Source organism: Schistocerca serialis, chromosome 9 (genome assembly GCF_023864345.2).
Source record: "Schistocerca serialis cubense isolate TAMUIC-IGC-003099 chromosome 9, iqSchSeri2.2, whole genome shotgun sequence".
In the NCBI taxonomy this organism is placed as follows: Eukaryota; Metazoa; Arthropoda; class Insecta; order Orthoptera; family Acrididae; genus Schistocerca; species Schistocerca serialis.
Genome location: NC_064646.1, coordinates 50,392,780 through 50,419,159, shown reverse-complemented (window position 1 = coordinate 50,419,159; position 26,380 = coordinate 50,392,780). Strand labels below are relative to the sequence as shown.

The window sequence follows — 26,380 nt, the reverse complement described above, 5'->3', positions numbered from 1 at the left end:
GTGCATCCAGCTTCGCGCGAGCCAACAGTGCGACCCTATTCAAATGGCTGAAGCTATTCAGCAAGAGTACGAACTCGTCGGTGGGGCTCGGTTGTACGCAAGAAGAAAGGTTGCAAACTCTGTTCGCCTCTAAACTCATCACAGTTAGTGCCTGTAGCGTCGGAACAGAGGGAGCACAGGCAGGCGTCGTTAGGGCCGCCCGATCGCCGATCACCGTCTCAGCCGAATCACAGTCCCTCATTGCAAACGTATTGTACTCTGGTGCCACTGAGCACAGTGCTTGATTGTGTTGCGTGTTTCCCGGCAGTATATTAAATACTAACACTCTTATTCAAAAATGCTTTTCTTCCTGTTCTCAGTCTGAGTTTTATAATGTGTATACTATCATACTTTGCCGCCCATATAGCAAAAATCATCTACTACCTTTAGACTCTAATTTCCTAATATAATTCACTCGGGATCACCAGATATAATTCGACTAAATTCCCTTCCCCGTGTTTTATTTTTGTCGACGTCCACCTCATAATCTCTTTCCAAGATAGTGTTTACTACATTCGACTGCCCTGCGAAGTCCTTTGCCGTCTCTGACAAAATTAAAATCAGTGCCGAATTGTAAAAGTTGTTTCCTAATTCGCCACTAACTTTAAACAAAAGTCGGTCATTAATTCAAAATACGCTTGTTCGCTTGTTGCAGAGACAGCAGAGTAACGCAGCACCTCATACATTGAATGGAAAATATCACGGATGAATGGCGTGGCACACAAAATATGCAGTTGAAAACGAGAATCGTTTCCCGAAAAGCCATGTCCAAAATACACTCGTGTCCAAAATTAAACCAACAAACCGCTATTTCCCCGTTCTGTGTCTAATTCACGATATAATCATACACACTGTCAACAGATGTCGGTACGATAGTGTTCTGCAAGGAAGGGATCATTCCGGTCAACAGACACCCACACCATCGATGACGTCGGGGCACCTATCAAAAGAAATAGTGTTTTCCGGCTAGACCCTAATCCACAACTGCTGTATGGACACCATAGACGGTGCAGTATGGCACAGAGAAGACGCCCACCAGACAGGGCCATAGGAAGAGTGGAAGCAGGACAGTCGCAAACTGATGTGGTCCGATGGCTTGATGCGAATGGTTCTGCTGTTCTCGGATGTCGCAGCAGTTTACAGAGACCGGAACTGTATCCCGATGACCAGGGCAAGGCCGACCATTTGTGACATCGGGAAGAGGGGACCGTTATTTGGCTGCAAGGACACGACGGTACCACCTCAGTACTGCACGGCAACCGGCACCTGACCCAGCAGCACCCACTGGACGTGTCGCATCGAGGCAGACGGTGTACAGAAGGCTTCGGCAGAGAGGCCTTTGCTGTCGGAGACCTGCTGCATTATGACGCGTCTTCATAGAAGGGAACGTCTATAATGGAGTCGTCAACATATTAGCTGAACAGTCGAACAGTGAGCCAATGTTCTTTTCACAGGTGAGTCCCGATTTGGACTGGAGACTGATTCTCGGGGGAATTCGCATTTGGAGGGAACGTGGAACTCGATTTCGGGGCCCAAATACTGTGGAAAGAGACCGATGTTGAGGACATCCATAATGGTATGGGACAGGCATTACGTTAATCACATGAACACATCTTCACTAAATTGTACGGGTAGATCGGCAATGTTCATCTGCTATCAGGTATCGTGACGAGATGTTGTGGAGCCAGATTTCGCATTGATGGACGATAGAGCTCGGGGGTGGTTGATGTTTTCTTGGAAACGGAAGGTATTGTATCGATGCCGTGGCCTCCCGATTTGAATCCCATAGACCACGTCTGGGATGCAGGGGGAGACAGGTTGCATCACGTCAGCGTCCGCCAATCACTCTCCAAGACTTGTGAGCAGCTCTGGAGGAGGAACGGGCGTTGTTGCTTCGATATGAGATTGACGACATCATTCACGGCACGCACCGTCGTTGTCGTGCCTGTATCGCTGCCAGGGGTGGTCACACCCCATACCGAGCACATTAGCCAGCTGTCAGAATGTGTGTGCAAATCCGTTAAGTTGGAAAGCGCGAAGGACATTTTTGTATACCGTTCTGCACGTTGCAGTTGTTGACGTCTCAGTATTCTTTAAATTGCTTCTACTGTACTATCACCTGTGTATACCGTTCGGTGGCAAAATAAATGCAGCCTTGCAAAATTTGTTGCTTTAATTTGGGACACCAGTGTATAAATAAAAAGGAAGTCGTGACTGCCAGCAGAAAGTTATTTCATTAACAAAAGCAATACTTATAACAATGTTAATAATGTAAGAACAATAATTAAATAGATACAGTTTTGAAAATGGCTGTTATTCAGTAACTGTATACTATTTCCAATATAAGATTAAACAGCCAACCGGTTGCACATAAACTTTAGGCACATTGACCTACGTTTCGACACCTAGTAGGGATGTCTTCATCAGAATGGACAGTTGCTAAATCGTAAAACGACATTGCTAAAAAGGAATAGTCAAAATTTGAAGCAGCTATGCTCAAGTCAAAAGTAAAACAAAACGTTGTAGCCTTTGCCACGTGTACCCAGCTAGGAACAACATCAGACTGTTCGTTCTGATGTAGAAACCCCTAGTAGGAGTCGAAACGTAGGTCAGTGTACCTAACGTTTATGTGCAACCGGTTGGCAGTTTAATCTTATACTGAAATTAAATTTATGAAAAAAGATAAAATTTTACATTCGTGCCAACTACATACACTACTGGCCATTAAAATTGCTACACCAAGAAGAAATGCAGATGATAAACGGGTATTCATTGGACAAATATATTATACTAGCACTGACATGTGATTACATTTTCACGCAATCTGGGTGCACAGATCCTAAGAAATCAGCACCCAGAACAACCACCTCTGGCCGTAATAACGGCCTTGATACGCCTCGGCATTGAGTCAAACAGAGCTTGGATGGCGTGTACAGGTACAGCTGCTCATGCAGCTTCAACACCATACCACAGTTCATCAAGAGTAGTGACTGGCGTATTGTGACGAGCCAGTTGCACGGCCACCATTGACCAGACGTTTTCAATTGGTGAGAGATCTGGAGAATGTGCTGGCCAGGGCAGCAGTCGAACGTTTTCTGCATCCAGAAAGGCCCGTACAGGACCTGCAACTTGCGGTCGTGCATTATCCTGCTAAAATGTAGGGTTTCGCAGGGATCAAGTGAAGGGTAGAGCCACGGGTCATAACACATCTGAAATGTAACGTCCACTGTTCAAAGTGCCGTCAATGCGAACAAAATGCGACCATCATGATGCTGTAAACAGAACCTGGATTCATCCGAAAAAATGACGTTTTGCCATTCCTGCACCCAGGTTCGTCGTCGAGTACACCATCGCAGGCGCTCCTGTCTGTGATGCAGCGTCAAGGGTAACCGCAGCCATGGTCTCTGAGCTGATAGTCCACGCTGCTGCAAACGTCGTCGAACTGTTCGTGCAGATGTTTGTCGTCTTGCAAACGTCCCCATCTGTTGACTCAGGGATCGAGGCGTGGCTGCACGATCCTTTACAGCCTTGTGGATAAGATGCCTGTCATCTTGACTGCTAGTGATAGGAGACCGTTGGGATGCAACACGGCGTTCCATATTACCCTCCTGAACCCACCGATTCCATATTCTGCTAACAGTCATTGGATCTCGACCAACGCGAGCAGCAATGTCGCGATACGATAAACCACAATCGCGATAGGCTACAATCCGACAATTATCAAAGTCGGAAACGTGATGGCACGCATTTCTCCTCCTTACACGAGGCATCACAACAGCGTTTCACCAGGCAACGCCGGTCAACTGCTGTTTATTATGAGAAATCGGTTGGAAACTTTCCTCATATGTCAGCACGTTGTAGGTGTCGCCACCGGCGCCAACCTTGTGTGAATGCTCTGAAAAGCTAATCATTCGTATATCACAGCATCTTCTTCCTGTCAGTTAAATTTTGCGTCTGTAGCATGTCATCTGCGTGGTGTAGCAATTTAATGGCCAGTAGTGTAATAAGAGTTCGTTTCTAAACTTAAACTTTACTGTCCTTGAATTCTATCCTGGCCTCGGTGAAACTGCAAGCACAGCACCCGGTGTACTTCATCTACAGATTTCTGTTTATAAATGGAAAACAATGATTTTGTGCGATTCAGGAGAAGTGGCGTCACTGCTTCACCTGGGGTGGCCAGTTCTTTTGTTTCGTGATACGCAGTATAAATGAAAATTATACAGGGTGAGTCACCTAACGTTACCGCTGGATATGTTTCGTAAACCACATCAAGTACTGAAGAATCGATTCTACAGACCGAACGTGAGGAGAGAGGCTAGTGTAATTGTTTAATACAAACCATACAAAATTGCACGGAAGTATGTTTTTCAACACAAACCTACGTTTTCTAAAATGGAACCATGTTAGTTTTGTTAGCACATCTGAACATATAAACAAATACGTAATCAGTGCCGTTTGTTGCGTTGTAAAATGTTAATTACATCCGGAGATATTGTAACCTAAAGTTGACGCTCGAAACCTCCGACGTTCAGTTGCGTGTTGTAACAAACACGTGCCACGGTCGGCGAGCAGCATCTGCAGGGACATGTTTACGATGACGACCGTGTTTACGAGTGTGGCTGTAGTGCACTGTTGTGGTTTGGTCTAGCTGTCGCAGTGTCCGCATGTAGCGCTTGCTGCTATTGTTATTCTGCATTCGTCTCCGCACGCAGACCAACTGTAGTACACCGTGTTACCAGACGTCTGTGATAGTGTAGTGTTGTAGGAACTGTGACCATGGTGTGTTAGAACTCTGAAAAGGCGGAGATGATACTCATCTATGGCGAGTGTCGACGAAATGCAGCTGAAGCCTGCAGGGTGTATGCAGAACTGTACCCGGACAGAGAGCATCCAACGTGCCGCACATTGCAAAACATCTACCGCCAACTGTATGCAACAGGTATGGTCGTAGCACGCAAACGGGTCCGTAACAGGCCCGTCACAGTAGAAGCGGGTGCAGTTGGTGTGTTAGCTGTTGTTGCTATGAACCCACACATGAGTACACGGGACATTGCGAGAGCCGGTGGACTGAGTCAAAGTAGTGTCATGCGCATACTGCATCGTCACCGCTTTCACCCGTTTCATGTGTCGCTACATCAGCAATTACATGGTGATGACTTTAATCATCGAGTGCAATTCTGTCAATGGGCATTAACAGAGAATGCGTTGCAGTTCTACCTGTTTACCGATGAAGCGGGTTTCACAAACCACGGGGCAGTGAATCTGCGGAACATGCATTACTGGTCCGTGGACAATCCTCGCTGGCTCAGACAGGTAGAGCGACAGCGATCGTGGACTGTAAATGTATGGTGCGGAATCATTGGTGACCACCTCATTGGTCCTCACTTCATTGCAGGGCCCTAAACAGCTGCAACATACATCACGTTTCTACAGAATGATCTGCCAACGTTGCTCGAAAATGTCCCACTCGAAACGCGTCGACGTATGTGGTATCAGCATGATGGTGCATCTGCACATTCCGCAATTAACACTAGGCTGACCCTTGACAAGATGTTCGACGGGCGTTTCATAGGACGTGGAGGACGCATAAATTGGCCAGCCCGTTCTCCTGATCTTACACCTCTGGACTTCTTTCTGTGGGGTACGTTAAAGGAGAATGTGTACCGTGATGTGCCTACAACCCCAGAGGATATGAAACAACGTATTGTGGCAGCCTGCGGCGACATTACACCAGATGTACTGCGGCGTGTACGACATTCATTACGCCAGAGATTGCAATTGTGTGCAGCAAATGATGGCCACCACATTGAACATCTATTGGCCTGACATGTCGGGACACACTCTATTCCACTCCGTAATTGAAAACGGAAACCACGTGTGTACGTGTGCCTCACCCCTCATGGTAATGTACATGTGCGTCAGTGAAAAACACCAATAAAAAGGTGTTAGCATGTGGACGTCATGTGCTGTTCCAGTCTCTTCTGTACGTAAGGTCCATCACCGTTCTCTTTGGATCCCTACGTAATTCGGTGTTCTCCGATACACACGATCGAACAGCGGAGGAGTGGTACTCAAGCGTCAAATTTAGGTTACAATATCTCCGGATGTAATTAACATTTTACAATGCAACAAACGGCACTGATTACGTATTTGTTTATATGTTCAGATGTGCTAACAAAACTAACGGGGTTCCATTTAAAAAAACGTAGGTTTGTGTTAAAAAACATATCTCCGTGCATTTTTTTATGGTTTGTATTAACCAATTACACTAGCCCCTCTCCTCACGTTCGGTCTGTGGAATCGATTCGTCAGTATTTGATGTGGTTTACGAAATATATCCAGCGGTAATGTTAGGTGACTCACCCTGTATACTACACCCAAGTTGTTACGCACTAACTGAGTCATTCTATACCAGCGACAAATAGCATATCAAACCCAGTTATAACAGTTATGCGGGAGATAGAAGGAGAATGGAAACAACTGACAAGCATATGTGTTCAGTGCATTGGGTAACGTGAATCTCTGCAATTTGTTGTAGGAGCGGACAGGAGTCCACTTAGGCGTGCGCCTCCGTGCAGAAACGACTACCTGAGAGGTACTTACAGCGTCTCGAGGTGGACGAGCTTGCTGAAGAGTCTCTCGGAGAGCTCCACCAGGCGGTTTCTGTTCAGCCTCCTGTGACAAGGCGAGAGAGAGTCCGTGTTAGTGGCTCGTGCTGTGCCGCACGCTAAGAAGAAGGGCAGGCAGCCTGCGCGCGCCCTCTGCAGCCAGTTAATATCAGACGCTCGTAGCTGACGCTTCCATTAAGCCTCCACAAATTTATATCTATGGACAACAGATTACAGGACCTTAGGAATCAAAGACAGTTTCTTGGAGTTGGAAGAGGGGTGAAATTAGAACGTATTGGAAATAATGGAGTTTTCAGAAGTGTGACAGGAAAGCGGAGTCAGTGCAGAATTAAAATCTTGATACACCTTTACATACATGCCAATAAATGGGAGATATTCGGATATAGACTTAAGTTTAGAAACAGTATTAAAGATATTCATTAAATCTCAAACAAAATAGCAAGACTTCTTTAGGAATAAACCAAGTCTACGTTACAAAATGTTCGCATTCTGATAAAGAGAACGAATATCTTCACAAATATTTCCACACACTAACAAATGCCAACGAATTCCACTGCACGGTAGTGACAGGAGATTTTATTCTCAAGTACGCCAAGAGTTAGAGAACAGTTGTTCAGTGGGAAACTACAGATTTGATACTAGAAATGACAGGGCTCAAGCATTAGAAGAGTCTGTCGACAACAGTATGTTTGTTGCCAACAAGTTCTTGCATATGAAACCAATACAAAATGGACTTGCTAAGAGTCGCAACTAATTAAGGATATTTTTTAATTAATAAAGAATTATGTGACATATTAAACCACTGCAGAATTTTAATTTATATTATACGTATAAGATACAGACTGTGGAAAAAAAAACTTATAAATCAGGAAGCCATAACCATAGATAATGACAATTTATTTAGCATTATGGATGTATGCTAGAACAAATTAAGCAACGAGTTTAGCATCTTAGAAAGTGAAGGATACACAGGTACAGACGAAAGAAATATTATTTTAAAAACATATTTAAGGAAACAGTTAAATCTGTTACAAGTATGAAAAAAGAAAGGAAACAAAACACAACATCTCAAATGGAAGAAGAAAACTATTAAAGGGAAGGCGATATTTTGAAGCCAACAGTAACAGCAACACAAAGGTTGTGCAGAATAAATTTGCCCCGAAATGAGCTGAAGAGAATGTGAGAGGGTAGAATAAAATTTCATGAGGAAAAACAATTTCTTAATACAGAAAAGAAAGTTATTTGAGACAAGCACAGCATATGGCGCAATAATTATTAAAAGACAGGTAATTGTGCAAGCTTTCCAAAGTATCTTTAAATATTTGCACAGTTCATTAGATGAATTACAGACACATACAGAAAATAAATTTATTTGTGTTTATTGAAAGAGTTATATCTACTACGAAACTGATACGGTTTGTTTACATAATTGCATGCCATAAGTGACAATTTGGTAAGTAAAATATGTTTTTATTATGTTGCATTATGTAAAGCATATTTAAAACAAGTTGTTTCGTGTAATTTTATTTACCGGTTTATGTTACCTATCACATGTTGATATTAAATGTATTCACTCTCTTTAAAATGGGGCACAGCCCCATGTTTGGTTTAAACTGTTACGAAGTGTAAGCTTTCACGAAATTTGCAGTAGTTGTGTGCTTCAACTAAATGGGTTCTCAATATTGTCCTGCTTATGAGCAGAAGGCTGATGAAATGCAAGCGCAGTTCAAGGTGTTCTCAATTTTTTATCGAAGCAGAGTGACTAAAATTTTTTTACTGACCCGAACATACACTTCGTGTCACATTTGCTTCTAAGTGTCACGTGTTCAGTAAATCAGATTATTTTAAGTGGTAACTTATGACTTTCCTTCTTTATCCACGTCCTCTGCAACTTCTGACCAGTTTTCTCTGCGTGTCGCAGTGGTGACACCTGTTGCCTTGCATACCCAACGGCTACGTCCGACCAAGCAACATTCACTGGAATTAATCCGTTGGGCAGCCCCACGCAATTGGGATTCACCCGTCAATCGGCCATATTCAGCCGAACTGCTAGTGTGCAGTACTGTCAAAAAAAAAAAAAAAAAAAAAAAAAAAAAAAAAAAAAAAAAAAAAAAAAAAAACTTATCTGTCTCGAGATTATTGGATCGTCATCGGTTCTCTTCGGCTGGCCAGCTGACGGGCAAATACGATTCCAGTGGACGACATGCCCCAATATTCCGCTCTCGAATTCAATAACAGGAAATGCTCACATTGTGTCAGGCCTATCTTGTTTCACGGAATGATTTGTGTGGTTACATCCAATAATTTAAGTATGCAAACAGAATTTACGATTTCACTTCTAAAGGCTATACTTGAATGTGGCAACACTCACATGTGACGGACGCTGTGCAGAGACTCGAAGATGGCAGGCGGCAGGTGGTCTACGCTGTTGTCGAACAGGTCTCTGCAAAACAAGTAGGTTATGTCACGTGGCTAGTAAGGGAAGAATACAAAGACAGAAGACGACCTTCCTATAAGGAGATCGTTGTAGAAAGGTAGAAGATGACACTACTTGTTTGGAGACTCTTGTACAGGGACAGACAATGGCATTACTGTAAGGAGACCCTTGTACTGAGATAGATGATGGCATTGTTGGTTGAAGACCCTTGAACATGACTTTTCTGGTTAGGGTACACTTTTACAGAGACCCTGTATAGACCCTGTACAGAGACAGATTGCTGTAAGGAGACTTTTTTACAGAGACAGGGGATAGAAATTATGTAAAGAGATCCTTGTACAGAGATAGAGAATTGGACTACTACAAGGAGACCGTTGTACAAAGATAGTAGATGACATTACTTGTTTGGAGTCCTTTGTACAGAGACAGACAGTGGCATTGCTGTTAGGAGACCGTAGTATGGCAGTGGAAATAGCATTGCTGGTTGGTAGACCCTTGTACGAGGGCAGTTCAATAAGTAATGCAACACATTTTTTTTCTCGGCCAATTTTGGTTGAAAAAACCGGAAATTTCTTGTGGAATATTTTCAAACATTCCCGCTTCGTCTCGTATAGTTTCACTGACTTCCGACAGGTGGCAGCGCTGTACGGAGCTGTTAAAATGGCGTCTGTAACGGATGCGCGTTGCAAACAACAGGCAGTGATCGAGTTTCTTTTGGCGGAAAACCAGGGCATCTCAGATATTCATAGGCGCTTGCAGAATGTCTACGGTGATCTGGCAGTGGACAAAAGCACGGTGAGTCGTTGGGCAAAGCGTGTGTCATCATCGCAGCAAGGTCAAGCAAGACTGTCTGATCTCCCGCGTGCGGGCCGGCCGTGCACAGCTGTGACTCCTGCGATGGCGGAGCGTGCGAACACACTCGTTCGAGATGATCGACGGATCACCATCAAACAACTCAGTGCTCAACTTGACATCTCTGTTGGTAGTGCTGTCACAATTGTTCACCAGTTGGGATATTCAAAGGTTTGTTCCCGCTGGGTCCCTCGTTGTCTAACCGAACACCATAAAGAGCAAAGGAGAACCATCTCTGCGGAATTGCTTGCTCGTCATGTTGCTGAGGGTGACAATTTCTTGTCAAAGATTGTTACAGGCGATGAAACATGGGTTCATCACTTCGAACCTGAAACAAAACGGCAATCAATGGAGTGGCGCCACACCCACTCCCCTACCAAGAAAAAGTTTAAAGCCATACCCTCAGCCGGTAAAGTCATGGTTACAGTCTTCTGGGACGCTGAAGGGGTTATTCTGTTCGATGTCCATCCCCATGGTCAAACGATCAACTCTGAAGTGTATTGTGCTACTCTTCAGAAATTGAAGAAACGACTTCAGCGTGTTCGTTGGCACAAAAATCAGAACGAACTTCTCCTTCTTCATGACAACGCAAGACCTCACACAAGTCTTCGCACCCGAGAGGAGCTCACAAAACTTCAGTGGACTGTTCTTCCTCATGCACCCTACAGCCCCGATCTTGCACCGTCGGATTTCCATATGTTTGGCCCAATGAAGGACGCAATCCGTGGGACGCACTACGCGGATGATGAAGAAGTTATTGATGCAGTACGACGTTGGCTCCGACATCGACCAGTGGAATGGTACCGTGCAGGCATACAGGCCCTCATTTCAAGGTGGCGTAAGGCCGTAGCATTGAATGGAGATTACGTTGAAAAATAGTGCTGTGTAGCTAAAAGATTGGGGAATAACCTGGTGTATTTCAATGCTGAATAAAACAACCTCTGTTTCAGAAAAAAAAGTGTTGCATTACTTATTGAACTGCCCGCGTACATGGCATTGCCGGTTATGGGACCCTTTTCTAGAGACAGAGGATTGCTGTAAGAAGACCTTGTACAGAGACAGAGTGCTGTAAGGAGACCTTTCTACAGAGATAGAGGATGGAATTGCTGTAAGGACACCCTTGGACAGAGAGACAGGCGGTGCCATTGCTATGTAGGAGACCCTCGTACCGAGAGAGAAAAAAATGTTCAAATGTGTGTGAAATGTTATGGGACTGAACTGCTAAGGTAATCAGTCCCTAAGCTTACACACTACTTAACCTAAATTATCCTGAGGACAAAGACACACACCCATGCCCGAGGGAGGACACGAACCTCGGCCGAGACCAGCCGCACAGTCCATGACTGAAGCGCCTTAGACCGCTCGACCGAGAGAGAGGCGAGCTTTGCTGGTTGAGAGACCACTGTACAGACACAGAGCATGGACTGCTGAGTAGGGGACTCTTACACAGATAGACGATGGCGTCGCTGTAGGGAGGCCCTTGTACAGAGACAGAGGATGGCATTACTGTTTAGGGAGACCCTTGTACAGAGGCAGGTGATGACACTGCTGTGGTAGGGGTGACCTCGTAGGGAGATTTTATCACTGTGGTTTATCTCCAGTGGGCTCGCACGCACAAATCATTATAAAATGACTGATTGAACACAGCGGTCGCTATACAATTGGAGCCGAACGTTAGCACAACAAAAGGAACCTCTACATAATATTGCACCCAGTAATAGTGACGAAGTTAACAACAGTTTGTTTCTTCATCTGCATTTAGTAATTCATAGTCAAAAATTAATTATGATTGTGGTGTTGCTCACGCTGTTAAATACTGCATTTTCGGGCAACAACAACAAAGTTATATTATGTGGCAGGTGTCATTAGAGCACAGTTAATAATAAAGTCATTTGATGAAATAATGGATAAACTAGGCACTCATCTTTTCGTGTTTCCCACGCTGGTCTCGTTTCGAAAATCTAGGTAGTGATGATTCCAAGCTCGGATGCAAAGAGGCCTAGGTGTTAGTCTGTGATATTCAAAAGTTTCATAGATGTGTTTCACAAACCATTCTTGAAGATTAAACCTTTGAAAGTTAGCACAATGGTGATGTAAAAAAGTAATCAGCACTCCGAATTTAAGTTACACTGCTTTTTTATTACTTTTGTTGCAGTATCACGTAACACACAAAACATCACTTCACAATATAAAACATACTTGAAAATATCTTCCTCACTGTTGAAGTTCACATTTTATAAACTGACTACAATTTGCGTCTTTTCAACATGACGACCAAGACTTGACTCTCCAATAACCGCTTACGCGCCCAAAAATCAGTGTTACAAGTACGTCAAAGATTATAGTGACAAAAGAAAGAATTCACATACGAATAATATCATTGCAATATAAACATATCGATGTATCAAAGTACCTCCACATTAATGAAATCAAATCTGAACGTTGCCTCAAAGATATGTTAACTACTTTACAGAAACACAGTAGAATATTTCTGGTATCGAGAGGTTGAGGTGAGGTGCCGTAATGGTTACGTAATTCAAGTACCATTACAAAGTGTTGTATGTGAAACAATAAGAGCAAAGGATTGGCGGATTGCTTGATACGAGGGGCGTTCGTTAAGTAATGCAACACATATTTTTTTTCTGGAAGCAGGTTGGTCTTAGTCAGGATTCCAATACATGATAGTACTCCCCACTCTTTTAGCTTCAACACTCAGTTTTTTCTGCTCACCTTACTGCGAGGGCCCGTACGCCCGCATGGTACCACTCACTCTACCGGCCGACTTCGGAACCAACGTTCTGCTGCGTCAGTAACCTTCAAACATCCACGTAATGCTTCCATTGGTGTGCATCCTTCATTGGGCCAAACTGATGGAAGCCGGGAGGTACGTGATGCGGGCTCTGGGAAGGATGAGGGAGAACAGAACAGTCCAACGAACTTCTGCGAGTTCCTCTAGGGTGCGCAGACCTGTGGCAGGCGTCGCGTTGTCACGGGGACGTTCGTTTGCGTTTTGTGGCGACGAACACGCTGATGTCGTGTCTTCGGTATTCTGAGGGTAGCACAATACCTCGAAATTTTTCATTTTGTTCATTAGCATTATACGTAGAAATTAGAAATTCTTATATACTACGTTCTACTGTACTAACACTAAATAACGTCATTCACTTTTCTCAATTCCACAATTAGGCTCACTCATAAAATTTCTTCAAGTCTTTACGCGGATACAATCCACCTGTTTTATAGTCTCCACTTACATATCATAACAAATAACCCCCGGCATGTGGGATGTCGATTATTTGGAATGGACCCGCATACAAATGTTCCCACTTTTTGTTAATCTTCATTACAGATGACCACTTTACATACTTCTTCAACAGGACCTTGTCGTAAATTTTATAAACACATACTCTAGATAACTTCTTATCATATTTTCGTTTTCTTAACTCTGCTTTTTTATTTAAAGCCACTTGGACGTGTTCAATGATATCTGCATAGTCCATCTTATTACCTTACATACGTGGTAAACCTTTAATTCAGTTACAACTATTAACTCTGCTTTTTTTATTTAAAGCCACTTGGACGTGTTCAATGAAATCTGCATAGTCCATCTTATTACCTAAGAGACGTGGTAAACCTTTAATCCAGTTACAACTAGGTTGTCGATGAAACATAACGTCAACTGGAGAAAAACCAATCGAGGAATGAGGTATTTCATTATGTACCGTTTCAAAAACTTTCACATAATTAATCCAATTACAATGGTTCTTTTCAAGATACATTCTCATGAACCGGTTAAGGTCACGAAACAGTCTCTCTACGGGTGAAGATTCGGCATCATATCTGGACCCAAAAATATGTTTAATGTTCTTCCATGCACTTACTCCATGTTTTACTAGAATAATAGGATGCATTATCCGTTAATATGGCTAAGGGTTTACCCACATTAGGAATAAAATCCTTAATCAATTTTGTTAACATAGGTCGAGCAGTTGCTGTTCTTAACTGATACATTCTGACATACTTAGTGAAACAATCATAAAAAGCTACAATGTACTTAAATCTATCCTTCGACGTGGGCAATGCACCCACTACGTCACATGATACCAATTCCAACGGTCGAGAAGGTATGATTGGGTGCAGCCAAATCTTCGTGGAATAATTGATAGGCTTAACCTTTTGACACATCGTCGTAGGATTTCACGAATTTTTCGTTTCATATTAAACACGAAGCAATGTTGTTTCAGAGCTTCTGTGCATTTATCCGCACTGAAATGTCCCCATGTAAAATGAGTATACGATGCAAGATCATTTAGAACACCTTCCGGATCGTTGCACCATGGGGAGGGGGGGGGGGGGGGGGAGGAGGACATCAACCAGGATAACCCCGTCAGCGTCCCAGGCGACCGTCACCATGAGCACCTCGAATGAAAGTGTTCGCACGCTGCAGGAGTCATCCGAAATTGTACTGAATACTTTCCCAGAAAATTATTTTGAACTATTAGTTCATGAGACCACTCAAAGTTGCGAAAGCATACTTGACCTCTTAGCAACAAAGAATCCTGGACAAATACGGAGTATCAAGACGAATACAGGGATTAGCGACCACAAGGTACTTGCTGCTAGGCTGAATACCGTAACACCCACAACCATCAGAAAGAAACGCAAAGTACATCTATTAAAAAAAAGCTGTTAAAAATGCTCTTAATACCTTTTTAAGAGACAGTGCCCACTCCTTCCGATCTGATCACGTAAGCGCAGAAAAGATGTGGAATTATTTCAGAGATAGTATGGACGGCAATTGAGAGATATATACCACATAAATTAATAACTGATGGTACTGATGCCCCATGGTACACAAAACGGGTCAGATCGCTGTTGCCGAAGCAACGAAAACAGCATGCCAAAAGTGTGTGCCAAAAGTGTGTGCTTCTATGCGAGATGCTTTTAATAATTTCCACAACGAAACTGTCTCAAAATCTGGCAGAAAACCCAAACAGATTCTGATCACATATAAAGCACAACAGTGGCAAGACGCAAGCAATACATTCACTGCGCGATAACAACGGTGAAGTCACTGATGACAGTGCGACTAAAGCAGAGTTATTAAACACGGTTTTCCGAAACTCCTTCACCAGAGAATACGAAGTAAATATTCCTGAATTCCAGTCAAGAACTACTGCCAAGATCAGAAACATAGAAGTAGATACCTTCGGTGTAGCAAAACAGCTTAAAGCACTTGATAAAGGCAAGGCCTCCGGTTCAGATTGTATACCAGTCAGGTTCCTCTCAGAGTATGCTGATAAAATAGCTCCATATTAAGCAGTTATATACAACTGCACGCTCACAGAAAGATCCGTACCTAAAGACTGGAAAATTTCTCAAGTCACACCAATACCCAAAAGGGGAAGTAGGACTAATCCGCTGAATTACAGGCCCATATCACTAACGTCGATTTGCAGTAGGCTTTTGAAACATACACTGTATTAGAAAATTATGAAGTACCTCGAAGAAAACGATTTATTGACACATAGTCAGCACGGATTCAGAAAATATCGTTCTTGCGAAACGCAACTATCTCCTTATACTCATGAAGTAATGAGTGCTATCGACAAGGGATGTCAAATTGATTCCATATTTTTAGATTACCACAAGGCTTTCGAATCCGTTCCTCACAACCGTCTTCTAACCAAACTGCAGGCCTATGGAATATCACATTAGTTGTGCGACTGGATTCGTGATTTCCTGTCAGAACGGTCACAGTTCGTAGTAATAGACGGAAAGTGACGAGTAAAACATAAGTAAAATCCGGAGTTCCCCAAGGAACGACATAGGAGACAATATAAATAGCGCTCTTAGATTATTTGCAGATAATGCTGTCATTTACCGTTTCGTTAAGTCATCAGATGACCAAAACGAATTGCAAAATGATTTAGATAAGATATATGTACGGTACGAAAAGTGGCAGTTGACGCTGAATAAAGAAAAGTGTGAGGTTATTCACATGAGAACTAAAAGAAATCCGCTAAATTTCGATTACGAGATAAGTCACACAGATCTGAAGGCTGTAAATTCAACTAAATAGCTAGGGATTACAGTTACAAATAACCTAAATTGGAACGATCACATAAATAATGTTGTGGGTAGAGCACACCAAAGACTGCGATTCATTGTCAGAACACTTAGAAGGTGCAACAGGTCTACTAAAGAGACTGCTTACACCACGCTTGTCCGCCCTATTCTGGAGTACTGCTGTGCGGTGTGGGATCCGCATCAGGTGGGACTGAAGGATGATATCGAAAAAGTACAAAGTAGACGGGCTCGTTTTGTATTATCGCGAAATAGGGGAGTTAGTGCCACAGACATGATACGTGAATTGGAGTAGCAATCGTTAAAACAAAGGCGTTTTTGGTAGCGACGGGATCTTCTCGTGAAATTTCAATCACCAGTTTTTTCCTCCTAATGCGAAAACATTCTGTTGGCTCCCACCTACATAGGAAGAAACGATCATCACGATAAAATAAGAGAAATCAGGGCTCGCACAGAAAAATTTAAGTGCTCGTTTTTCCCGCTCGCCGTTCGAGAGAGGAACGGTAGAGAGACAGATTGAAGGTGGTTCATTGAACCCTCTGCCAGGCACTTTATTTTGAATAGCAGAGTAATCACGTAGATGTAGGTGTCACAGCGGCCGGTCAGTAGGCGGGAGATGGGACAGGTTTAGGCGCCCTTGTTTCGTCGGTGACAGACGCCTCGCCAAACGACTCGACGTGCTTTTGTTCACTGCCGGGTCTCCGTAGGCCTCCTGCAAGCGGCTATTAATATCTGCGACACTCTGATTTTCCCTCAAAAGAAACTCATTAACAACTCTCTGCTTGGAGCGTACCTCCGTTACAGACACTATTTTGAAGGCTCCGCATAGCACCACCACCTATCGAAACTTCGTGGAACTATTGGGGCCGAGGCGAGAATATTCCACGATGTCCCACAACAGATTCCGCATTTTTTCAACCGAAACTGGACGAAAAAATGTATTGCATTATTTATTGAGCACCCCTCGTACACAGTCAACACTCTTCACTGTCCCTGAAATGAAGTTTGCTACTCACAGTTCGACGAGTCGGCTGAGGTCCTTGAAGGCGTCCTTGTGGAGCGCTGGCAGCGCATTCACGCCCAGGTCTCTGTAACACGACATCAAGGCAACAGTCAGCATTAGGGCGTGTCACCTCAGAAGCTGTTACATCTGGAAACACGTTACACAAAAAATGGCTCTGAGCACTATGGGACTTAACATCTGTGGTCATCAGTCCCCTAGAAACTTAGAACTACTTAAACCTAACTATCCTGAGGACATCACACACATCCATGCCCGAGGCAGGATTCGAACCTGCGACCGTAGCGGTCACGCGGTTTCAGACTGAAGCGCCTAGAACCGCACGGCCACACCGGCCGGCACGTTATACACTTCGCAAGTTTATTCCATAATGTTACTACGTATAACATCTACATCTACATCTACATCTACATCTACATCTATACTCTGCAAACAAGCACGAGGAGCATGCCAGAGGGTAGATCCCAATGCACCAGTTACTAGGGTTTCTTCCTATTCCATTCAAGTGTGGAGCGCGGGAGGAATGAATGCCTCTGTGTGTGTAGTAATTATCCTAATATCTCTATGTGAGCGACACGTAGGGAATTGTGGTATATTCCTAGACGGTTCGTGAAACTTTGTTAACAGACTTTCTAGGAACAGCTTACGTCCATCCTCAAGAGTCTTCCAGTACAGTTCCTTCAGTATGTCTGTGACACTCTCCCACGGATTAAACAAACCTGTGACTATTCCTCCTGCCCTCCTCTGGAAGCGTTCAATATTCCCTGTTAGTCCTACTTGGTACGGTTCCCACACACTTGAGCAATATTACAGGATGGATGACACAAGTGGTTTTTAAGCAATCTCATTTGTAGACTGACTGCGCCTCCCCAGCATTCCAGCAATAAACCCGAAACCTACCAGCTCCTTTACCCGCGACTCATCTTGTGTGATCATTCCATTCCATATCCCTGCAGATTGTTACACCCACACTTCCCGCTTTTACCTGAAGGGCGTGTTTTTGAAGATATAAAGGCTGGGAAGTTTCGCTCTTTAGAAATTACTGGAACATGTCAGAACATTTGTGGATATACAAGAACATTCCAGAACATTAGAGAGTATTCGGGAACATTCCACAACATTCCAGAATGTTCCGGAATTTTCCACAATGATCCGATGTACTCTGGAATGTTCGGGAATAATCATTCAGTTAGATTCCAGAATGTTCGGGAACATGCCGGAACATCCAAGATCATTGTGGAACATTCTAGAACACTCTCGAATGTTTTGGAATGACCTGGAACGTTGTGGTCCTTTTCGGTTTTTTTCTGGAATTTGCCACTGGTGGGGCTATCCATTGGTAGGGGTATATAAAGCAAGACCCATCCTGGGTTCGAACGTCATTTCTCATCAGTGACGAAGGGAGGAACCGAAAAAGTAGTGCAGTGAGTCAATAAAAACAAACAGTGAAGTGTGAGCAGTCAAAGTGATACAGTGACTGAATATAAGTCGAAAATAAAGTGCGAAAATTGTGTTAAGTGGCTCTGAGCACTATGGGACTTAACTTCTAAGGTCATAAGTCCCCTAGAACTTAGAACTACGTAAACCTAACTAACCTAAGGACAGCGCACACATCCATGCCCGAGGCAGGATTCGAACCTGCGACCGTAGCGGTCGCGGAGATCCAGACTGAAGCGCCTAGAACATATCGACCACACGGGCCGGCTGTGTAAAGTGTACTTAATGTATTCTTTAGTAAAAAGTTTATTTGACTTATATTTTAGACTATGCCCAAACGTAAAATAGGAGGAGATATTGCCAGTTCTGAAGCAAATTTATTCCAACTACCATACAATCTCATATAAATTCCGTGAGCAAAGCCGCGTACCCCGGCTAGTTATGTATGCGGCACGCACGGTGAAGCGGAATTCGCGCACCCGGGCTTCGCAGTGCGATTCCTCACACTCCAGGAACAAAAAAAGTCTCTCACAAAATTTCGTCCGGAGAGTACATCCGGTAGAAAAAGGAGGTTAAAGAGTGGCAATCTGACAACCCTGTGACCACCATGTATGGCAACTATCTCTGTGAGCTCGCATTAGCTCTGCTGTATAGTTGGTGCAAGGGACAGCTTTTTGTGGTAGCATGCAGGAGGTCGAGGGTTCGATCCTGGGTTGAGGCATACATTTTTTATTTGGTAAACGTAGTCCAAATTGTATGATACCTGGCATCATAATCGTCAACAGCGATTGCAGCAAGTCCTCTAGAAAACATTTGCACTTACATACTACAATCGTAGAAATGGAAGATTGGTCAGCTTTGAAAGTAGCCCTTTGACGTCGTGGGCGTGAATTTATTCGCAGCACTTCATCTAGTATGTGAGAAACCTGTTTTCTTTCTACTCTTCTCCAATGGTCCCATAGATTAATACCAACTATTATTCTTGCCTCCTTGAGGTCCATCACATTTCGTTAGGGCCAGTAGGACTAGCAACATGCTTTGAAAATAATGTCCAAACTCAATTACTATTTGTATGTGTTATCACCATGGTCCCATTAATTATGCCTTTCGACAATGAGTCTGATAACCGCATGCTGTTCAGTACGTATCTAAATGCATTATTATTATTATTATTTCTTTCCTTTCTCAGACGTTATGTCTGATTAAAAATGGAAAGTGACACGGACCTTGATCAAGCGCGAGTTCCTTTTAACTGTACGGTATATGTTACATTGCATTTAGGAACTTTCGGGTAATTGAACATGTATCAATAATTACAGATTTCTGTAGTTGTATGTATACGTTTGGATGTAGCTGTATTGCGTTGATGTACTGGTGGATATTGTGTGGTATGACTCCTGTAGTTGATAGTATAATTGGTATAATGTCAACTTTATCCTGATGACGCATGTCCTTGACTTCCTCGGCCAGTTGGATGTATTTTTCAATTTTTTTCTCCTGATTTCCTCTGTATGTTTGTTGTATTGGGTATGGATATTTCGATTAGTTGTATTAATTTCTTCTTTTTATTGGTGAGTATGCTGTCAGGTTTGTTGTCTGGTGTTGTTTTATCTGTTATAATGGTTCTGTTCCAGTATAATTTGTATTCATCATTCTCCAGTACGTTTTGTGGTGCATACTTGTATGTGCGAACGTGTTGTTTTATTAGTTTATGTTGTATTGCAAGTTGTTGATGTATTATTTTTGCTACATTGTCATGTCTTCTGGTATATTCTGTATTTGCTAGTATTGTACATCCGCTTGTGATGTGATCTATTGTTTCTATTTGTTGTTTGCAAAGTCTGGATTTATCTGTTGTGGTATTGGGATCTTTAATAATATGCTTGCTGCAATATCTGGTGTTTATTGTTTGATCGTGTATTGCAATCATTAGTCCTTCTGTCTCACTGTATATATTGCCTTTTCTTAGCCATGTGTTGGATGCGTCTTGATCGATGTGTGGCTGTGTTAGATGATACGGGTGCTTGCCATGTAGTGGTTTCCTTTTCCAATTTACTTTCTTTGTATCTGTTAATGTTATGTGATCTAAAGGGTTGTAGAAGTGGTTATGAAATTGCAATGGTGTAGCCGATGTATTTATATGAGTGATTGCTTTGTGTATTTTTCTAGTTTCTGCTCGTTCTATAAAGAATTTTCTTACATTGTCTACCTGTCCATAATGTAGGTTTTTTTATGTCGATAAATCCCCTTCCTCCTTCCTTTCCGCTTAATGTGAATCTTTCTGTTGCTGAATGTATGTGATGTATTCTTTATTTGTGGCATTGTGATCGTGTAAGTGTATTGAGTGCTTCTAGGTCTGTGTTACTCCATTTCACTACTCCAAATGAGTAGGTCAATATTGGTATAGCATAAGTATTTGTAGCTTTTGTCTTGTTCCTTGCTGTCATTTCTGTTTTCAGTATTTTTGTTAGTCTTTGTCTATATTTTTCTGTTAGTTCTTCTTTAATATTTGTATTATCTATTCCTATTTTTTGTCTGTATCCTAGATATTTATAGGCATCTATTTTTCCATTGCTTCTATGCAGTCGCTGTGGTTATCCAATATGTAATCTTCTTGTTTAGTGTGTTTTCCCTTGACAATGCTATTTTTCTTCCAAATTTGTCTGTTCCAAAAGCCATATTTATATCATTGCTGAATACTTCTGTTATCTTAAGTAATTGGTTGAGTTGTTGATTTGTTGCTGCCAGTAGTTTTAGGTCATCCATGTATAGCAAATGTGTGATTTTGTGTGGGTATGTTCCAGTAATATTGTATCCATAATTTGTATTATTTAGCATGTTGGATAGTGGGTTCAGAGCAAGGCAGAACCAGAAAAGACTTAATGAGACTCCTTGGTATATTCCACGCTTAATCTGTATTGGCTGTGATATGATATTATTTGAATTTGTTTGGATATTAAGTGTGGTTTTCCAATTTTTCATTACTATGTTTAGGAACTGTATCAATTTAGGATCTACTTTGTATATTTCCAATATCTGTAGTAACCATGAGTGGGGTACACTATCAGAAGCTTTTTGGTAATCAATGTATGCATAGTGTAGCGACCTTTGTTTAGTTTTAGCTTGATGTGTCACCTCTGCATCTATTATCAGTTGCTCTTTACATCCTCATGCTCCTTTGTAACAGCCTTTTTGTTCTTCATTTATAATTTTGTTCTGTGTTGTATGTGTCATTAATTTCTGTGTAATGACTGGAGATAATATTTTGTATATTGTTGGTAGGCATGTTATGAGGCGATATTTAGCTGGGTTTGCTTTGTCTGCTTGATCTTTAGGTTTCAGATAAGTTATTCCATGGGTAAGTATATCAGGGAATGTGTATGGGTCTGCAATGTAACTGTTATTATTGTTATTATTATTATCATTATTATTATTATTATTATTTTATTATTATTATCTATGGGATTGTGGAAACATCACGTATATTACCGTTATGGAAACAGTGTAATTCGAAACCGAACATTTCACAATTAGCGGTGTCGGGATGAATCATGCAGATCAATATCTGTCAGCGGGGTAATGCGCGCTAGGTGGAACAGCACGCAGGACTGACGGTGTGTGTATACTGTGTGCGCTGTCCCACAGACGGAGTAGTTGCGAGCGCAGTAACGCTCCTAGTGACTGACTCCAATGTACATGCGTACACGTATCGAATTTTCTCATTGTAAACCTCTAAACCAGTGTGGCAGACGTATGGCATACACAGACGATGAATACGTGGATATGCTTCTGGTCCTTGGTGCATCTGATAACCGGTGTGGTGTTGCCTTTCATCAATATGCTGCTAGATATCCTCGTCGACGCCACCCAGATAAAAGTGTGTTTCGTTGTCTGGAGCTGCGCTTTCGGGGGTCAGGTTCTCTCCTTCCACCATCGCGTGACAGAGGTCGTCCACGGACTCGCCGTACTCCAGCTACTGAGGAAGTATTCTGGAGGTGTTACACCAAAACCCTCAGTGAAGTACACGTAGCGTAGCAAGGCAGCTGCGCGTCTCGCAACGCAAGGTCGCTAATGTGCTGCAATAAGCACGGGCTGCACCCCTATCGTTATGCTCTCACACAACACCTGCATCCTGCAGATCGCCATCAGCGGATGCAATTCTGTGAACTGTCCGAACAACAGCAGGAGGCCAACGATGGCTTTGCGAACACCGTAATATGGTCGGAAGGAGCAATCACTCGTGAGGGTGTCTTCGGTATACACAATGCCCACCATTGGTGTGAGTTTAACCCGCACGTCACCCACGACCGTGGATATCAAGTTCGCTTTGGTATCAACGTCTGGTCCGGAATATTGGGCGACAGGTGTTTGGGCCCCTACATGTTACCTGACCGGTTGACTGCACGAAAGTGTCGTGCATTTCTCTCAAACTATCTGCCTGATGTGGTGGAAGATGTTCCACTAAATGTTCGGCAGAGGATATGTTTCCAAGATGATGGTGCACCTCCACACTCTGGAATTAATGCCCGACACTATTTGGACAGAACATTTCTAGGGAAATGGCTTGGACGTGGAGGTCCAATTGCATGGCCACCTCGTTCACCTGACCTAAATCCCCTGGATTTCTTCCTTGGGAACACCTGAAGGAGCGCGTGCACTCTGCTCCTCCGACGAATCTGGAAGAATTTGTAGCACGTATTCATGCTGCTCTTGTTACTGTGGATGCAGCTTTGCTGCGAAGGGTCCAGAGCTGTATGATGCGGCGGGTTGCGCTATGTTTGGATGCGCAGGGAGGTCGCTTTGAGCATCTGTTGTTCTGAGGACAACGCATTCTGTTGTGAAGGTCATGAGGTCAGTAATACGGACATTATTACTGTCACTGGTTGCTAATGAACGACTTCTGAGTTCTCGTATCACATGTGGTATAAATGACAAGTAGATGTGTTATTGCACTGTGCTATCACCTTTAGCATCTCGAAACTGATAATGTTATTGTAGTTATTCTGTCCTCTGACAGGTCATTTTTTTCAACTGTCTATTTCTTATTAGTCTAACCACATATTTGTTACGTTCAGCGTTACAAAAATTTGTAAATTTAGGGTACATGTGAACTAAGAAATGGAGTATATTACAATATGAAATGTCAGAATGAATAAGTAAATAAAAAAGTGCGCCCCAACCGAGGGCCGAACCCTCGCCCTCCTGCATTCTTACCCAATACCGTACCCACTGCACCAACTGGACAGTACAAATAATATGAGCCAGCAGAGGTAGTTTCTATTCACGTGGCTACAGTGTTGTCGGATTGTCACTCTTTAACGTCCTTTTTCTGCTGGATGTCCTCGCAGGACGAAATTTTGTAACAGACATTTTTTTATCGCTGGCGTGTGAGGAGTAGCGCTGCGAAGCCCGAGTGCACGAATTTCGCTTCACCCTGTATTCCTGCACAGATACAGAAGCAGCAGTATTGTTGTAAGTCAAATTCTGAGTGGTCTGTCACATCATGATGGTCAGCTGCTTACAGTACATGATATCACACCGTGTGATAAACCGAAACACTCCCTTAAAACTGTCAGGTCAGTGAATAATGGTAACTTAGAAATCTTCAACCTTCTGTTCCAGCATGTCGACTCGACCCTTGTATTTATGGAGAGAAATATTAACGAAAAATTTAATCTGTTCTCTAATGAGTTTGCGGCATTGTTTTAGGCTGTATTTCCAAAAATAATCTCGAGAAACAATCCTCAGGCTGCGAAACGGAAACCCTGGATTACTAGAGGGATCGGAATATCCTATAGGACAAAAAGAAATTTGTATGAATCCCTAAGGCTGTCTAATGATACCATCAAAAACGAGGACTACAGATTGTACTGTAATATTTTAAAAAGGGTAATAAAGAAGTCCGAAACTATATACATAACATCTGGAATTGATAACTCAAACAACAAATCAAAAACCATCTGGCAAGTTATGAAAAGGGAGAGTGTTGAAATAAGTCAGCATGGAAATATTGTAAAAAGTACTGAGGAAGTTGCTAATATCTTCAATAAACATTTTTAACAGCTGCAGAAAAATATGGCTGTGAAGGCTCAGCGGGTGTTGCGATAGCTCTTCTGCATAAAGCTAATAATGCCAGAGTTTGCCAGATGCAGATAACCTCCATAACCATTAGTGAGATCAATAAGACAGTCAGAGAGATGAAGTCGAAAAACTCTTGTAGGGTTGATAATATTTCAACTAAGATACTCAAGCACAGTCATGGCTACATAAATTCAGTCTTGTGTCACATTTTTAATGAATTCCTAAAACAAGGTATTGTTTCACTTAGATTAAAATATGTTTCAAGAAAGGTGAAAAAACTGATGTAACAAACTACTGCCCAATGTCTCTCCTAACAAGTTTTTCAAAGGTCCTTGAGAAACTGGTATATAGCAGAATTGTTAATCATCTGAACAGCCATAACATTCTCAGTCAATGTCAGTTTGGTTTCCGGCAAGGCCTATCAATTGCTGTTTTCTCTTTTACCAATCGAATTCTCGAATCTCTTAAAAGAAAATTGGCACCAACTAGAAACCTATGTGACCTGTCCAAAGCAGACTACTATGGGTTAAGTGGAATAATCGGGACATGGATTAGATCCTACCTTACAGATAGGAAACAAAAGGTAATAATTACTGACAGTAATGGAATCCCAGCTTTATCCAAGTAGGCCACAGTGAACACTGGAGTGCCTCCAAGGCTCAGTATTGGGGCCCTTACATTTTCTTATATTTATAAATGACGTCCCACACTGCACCGCACGAGTGAGCAAGTTCACCCTATTCGCTGATGATACTTCTCTTCTAGTTGATAAAGCAACAGGGAACAACTGGGAAACATCTGTGAACAATGCACTTGATAATATTCTGAAATAGTTTAACTGTAGTGGACTCTCTCTGAATATAAAAAAAATCCTCGTTATGTACAGTTTCACGAGGCACATAAAGAAACGGGAGATATAAATATAGAATTTAATGGACAACAAATAAAGCAAGCCGGCGCAGCTAAGTTCCTGTGTGTGTGTACACAGTTTGCAAACTAAATTGGTCCAATTAGACCCTAGATCTAGAAAAAAGGCTACATTCTGAAACATTTGACGTATACATAATTTCATCAACCACACATAAGTAGGCCATAAGAGTTGCTTACTTTGGATATTTCCATGCACTTTTGTCTTATGGAATCATCTTTTGGGACAACCAACCCTTGAGAAAAAAAAAGTTTTTATAGCTCAGAAGAAAGCTATTTGCATCAAGAGTGGTGTGCAACCAAGGCACTCATGCAGGAATCTGTTTAGGAAACTACAGGTATTTACAATGATACATCAGTACATATACTCTCTTGTATGTTTCATTAATAAAAACCACTCTCTCTTCAAGACCAATAGTGAATATCATGGTCACAACACAAGGTCAAAAGAGGACTTTCGTAGTAACCAGTCAAACTATAGCCTTGTACAGAAAGGAGTAAATTATACATGCACAAAATTTACAATGGTCTACCCAGTGCCATCAAAAGTCTTGCTCTTGAAATACCAAAGTTTAAGAGAAAACTGAAGAAATACCTAATACAAAAGTCATTGTACTCAATTACTGAATTTTTTAATGCATAGAAGCAAGTTTTTATTATACAACTGGATTAGCCATTCAATGTAAGCGTAAATGCAAACTATTCATTACTGTAGTGTCATATTGTTGCTCAAATACTTTGACATTGTTGATCTGAATGTGTAAACGTAAATGTTAATTTTGATGTATGTAATATGTTTTTATTTCTTCTAGTGTTCCATGTTGACACTATGAGTCTTGTCATGAATTAACCATATTGTGTGCTGCAGTA

General features: G+C 42.3%; 1 protein-coding gene across 1 annotated transcript in view; it reads right to left on the bottom strand.

Moving 5' to 3' along the window:
* The window catches only part of LOC126418839 (carboxypeptidase N subunit 2), a 160,699-nt gene that overhangs the window by 112,708 nt on the left and 21,611 nt on the right, over window positions 1-26,380 (bottom strand). The window contains exons 3-5 of the mRNA XM_050085817.1: window positions 17,061-17,132; window positions 9,040-9,111; window positions 6,643-6,714 (exon numbers count right to left, since the gene is read on the bottom strand). Coding sequence (XP_049941774.1) covers window positions 6,643-6,714; window positions 9,040-9,111; window positions 17,061-17,132 — 216 coding nt within the window. The remainder of the gene's footprint in view (window positions 1-6,642; window positions 6,715-9,039; window positions 9,112-17,060; window positions 17,133-26,380) is intronic.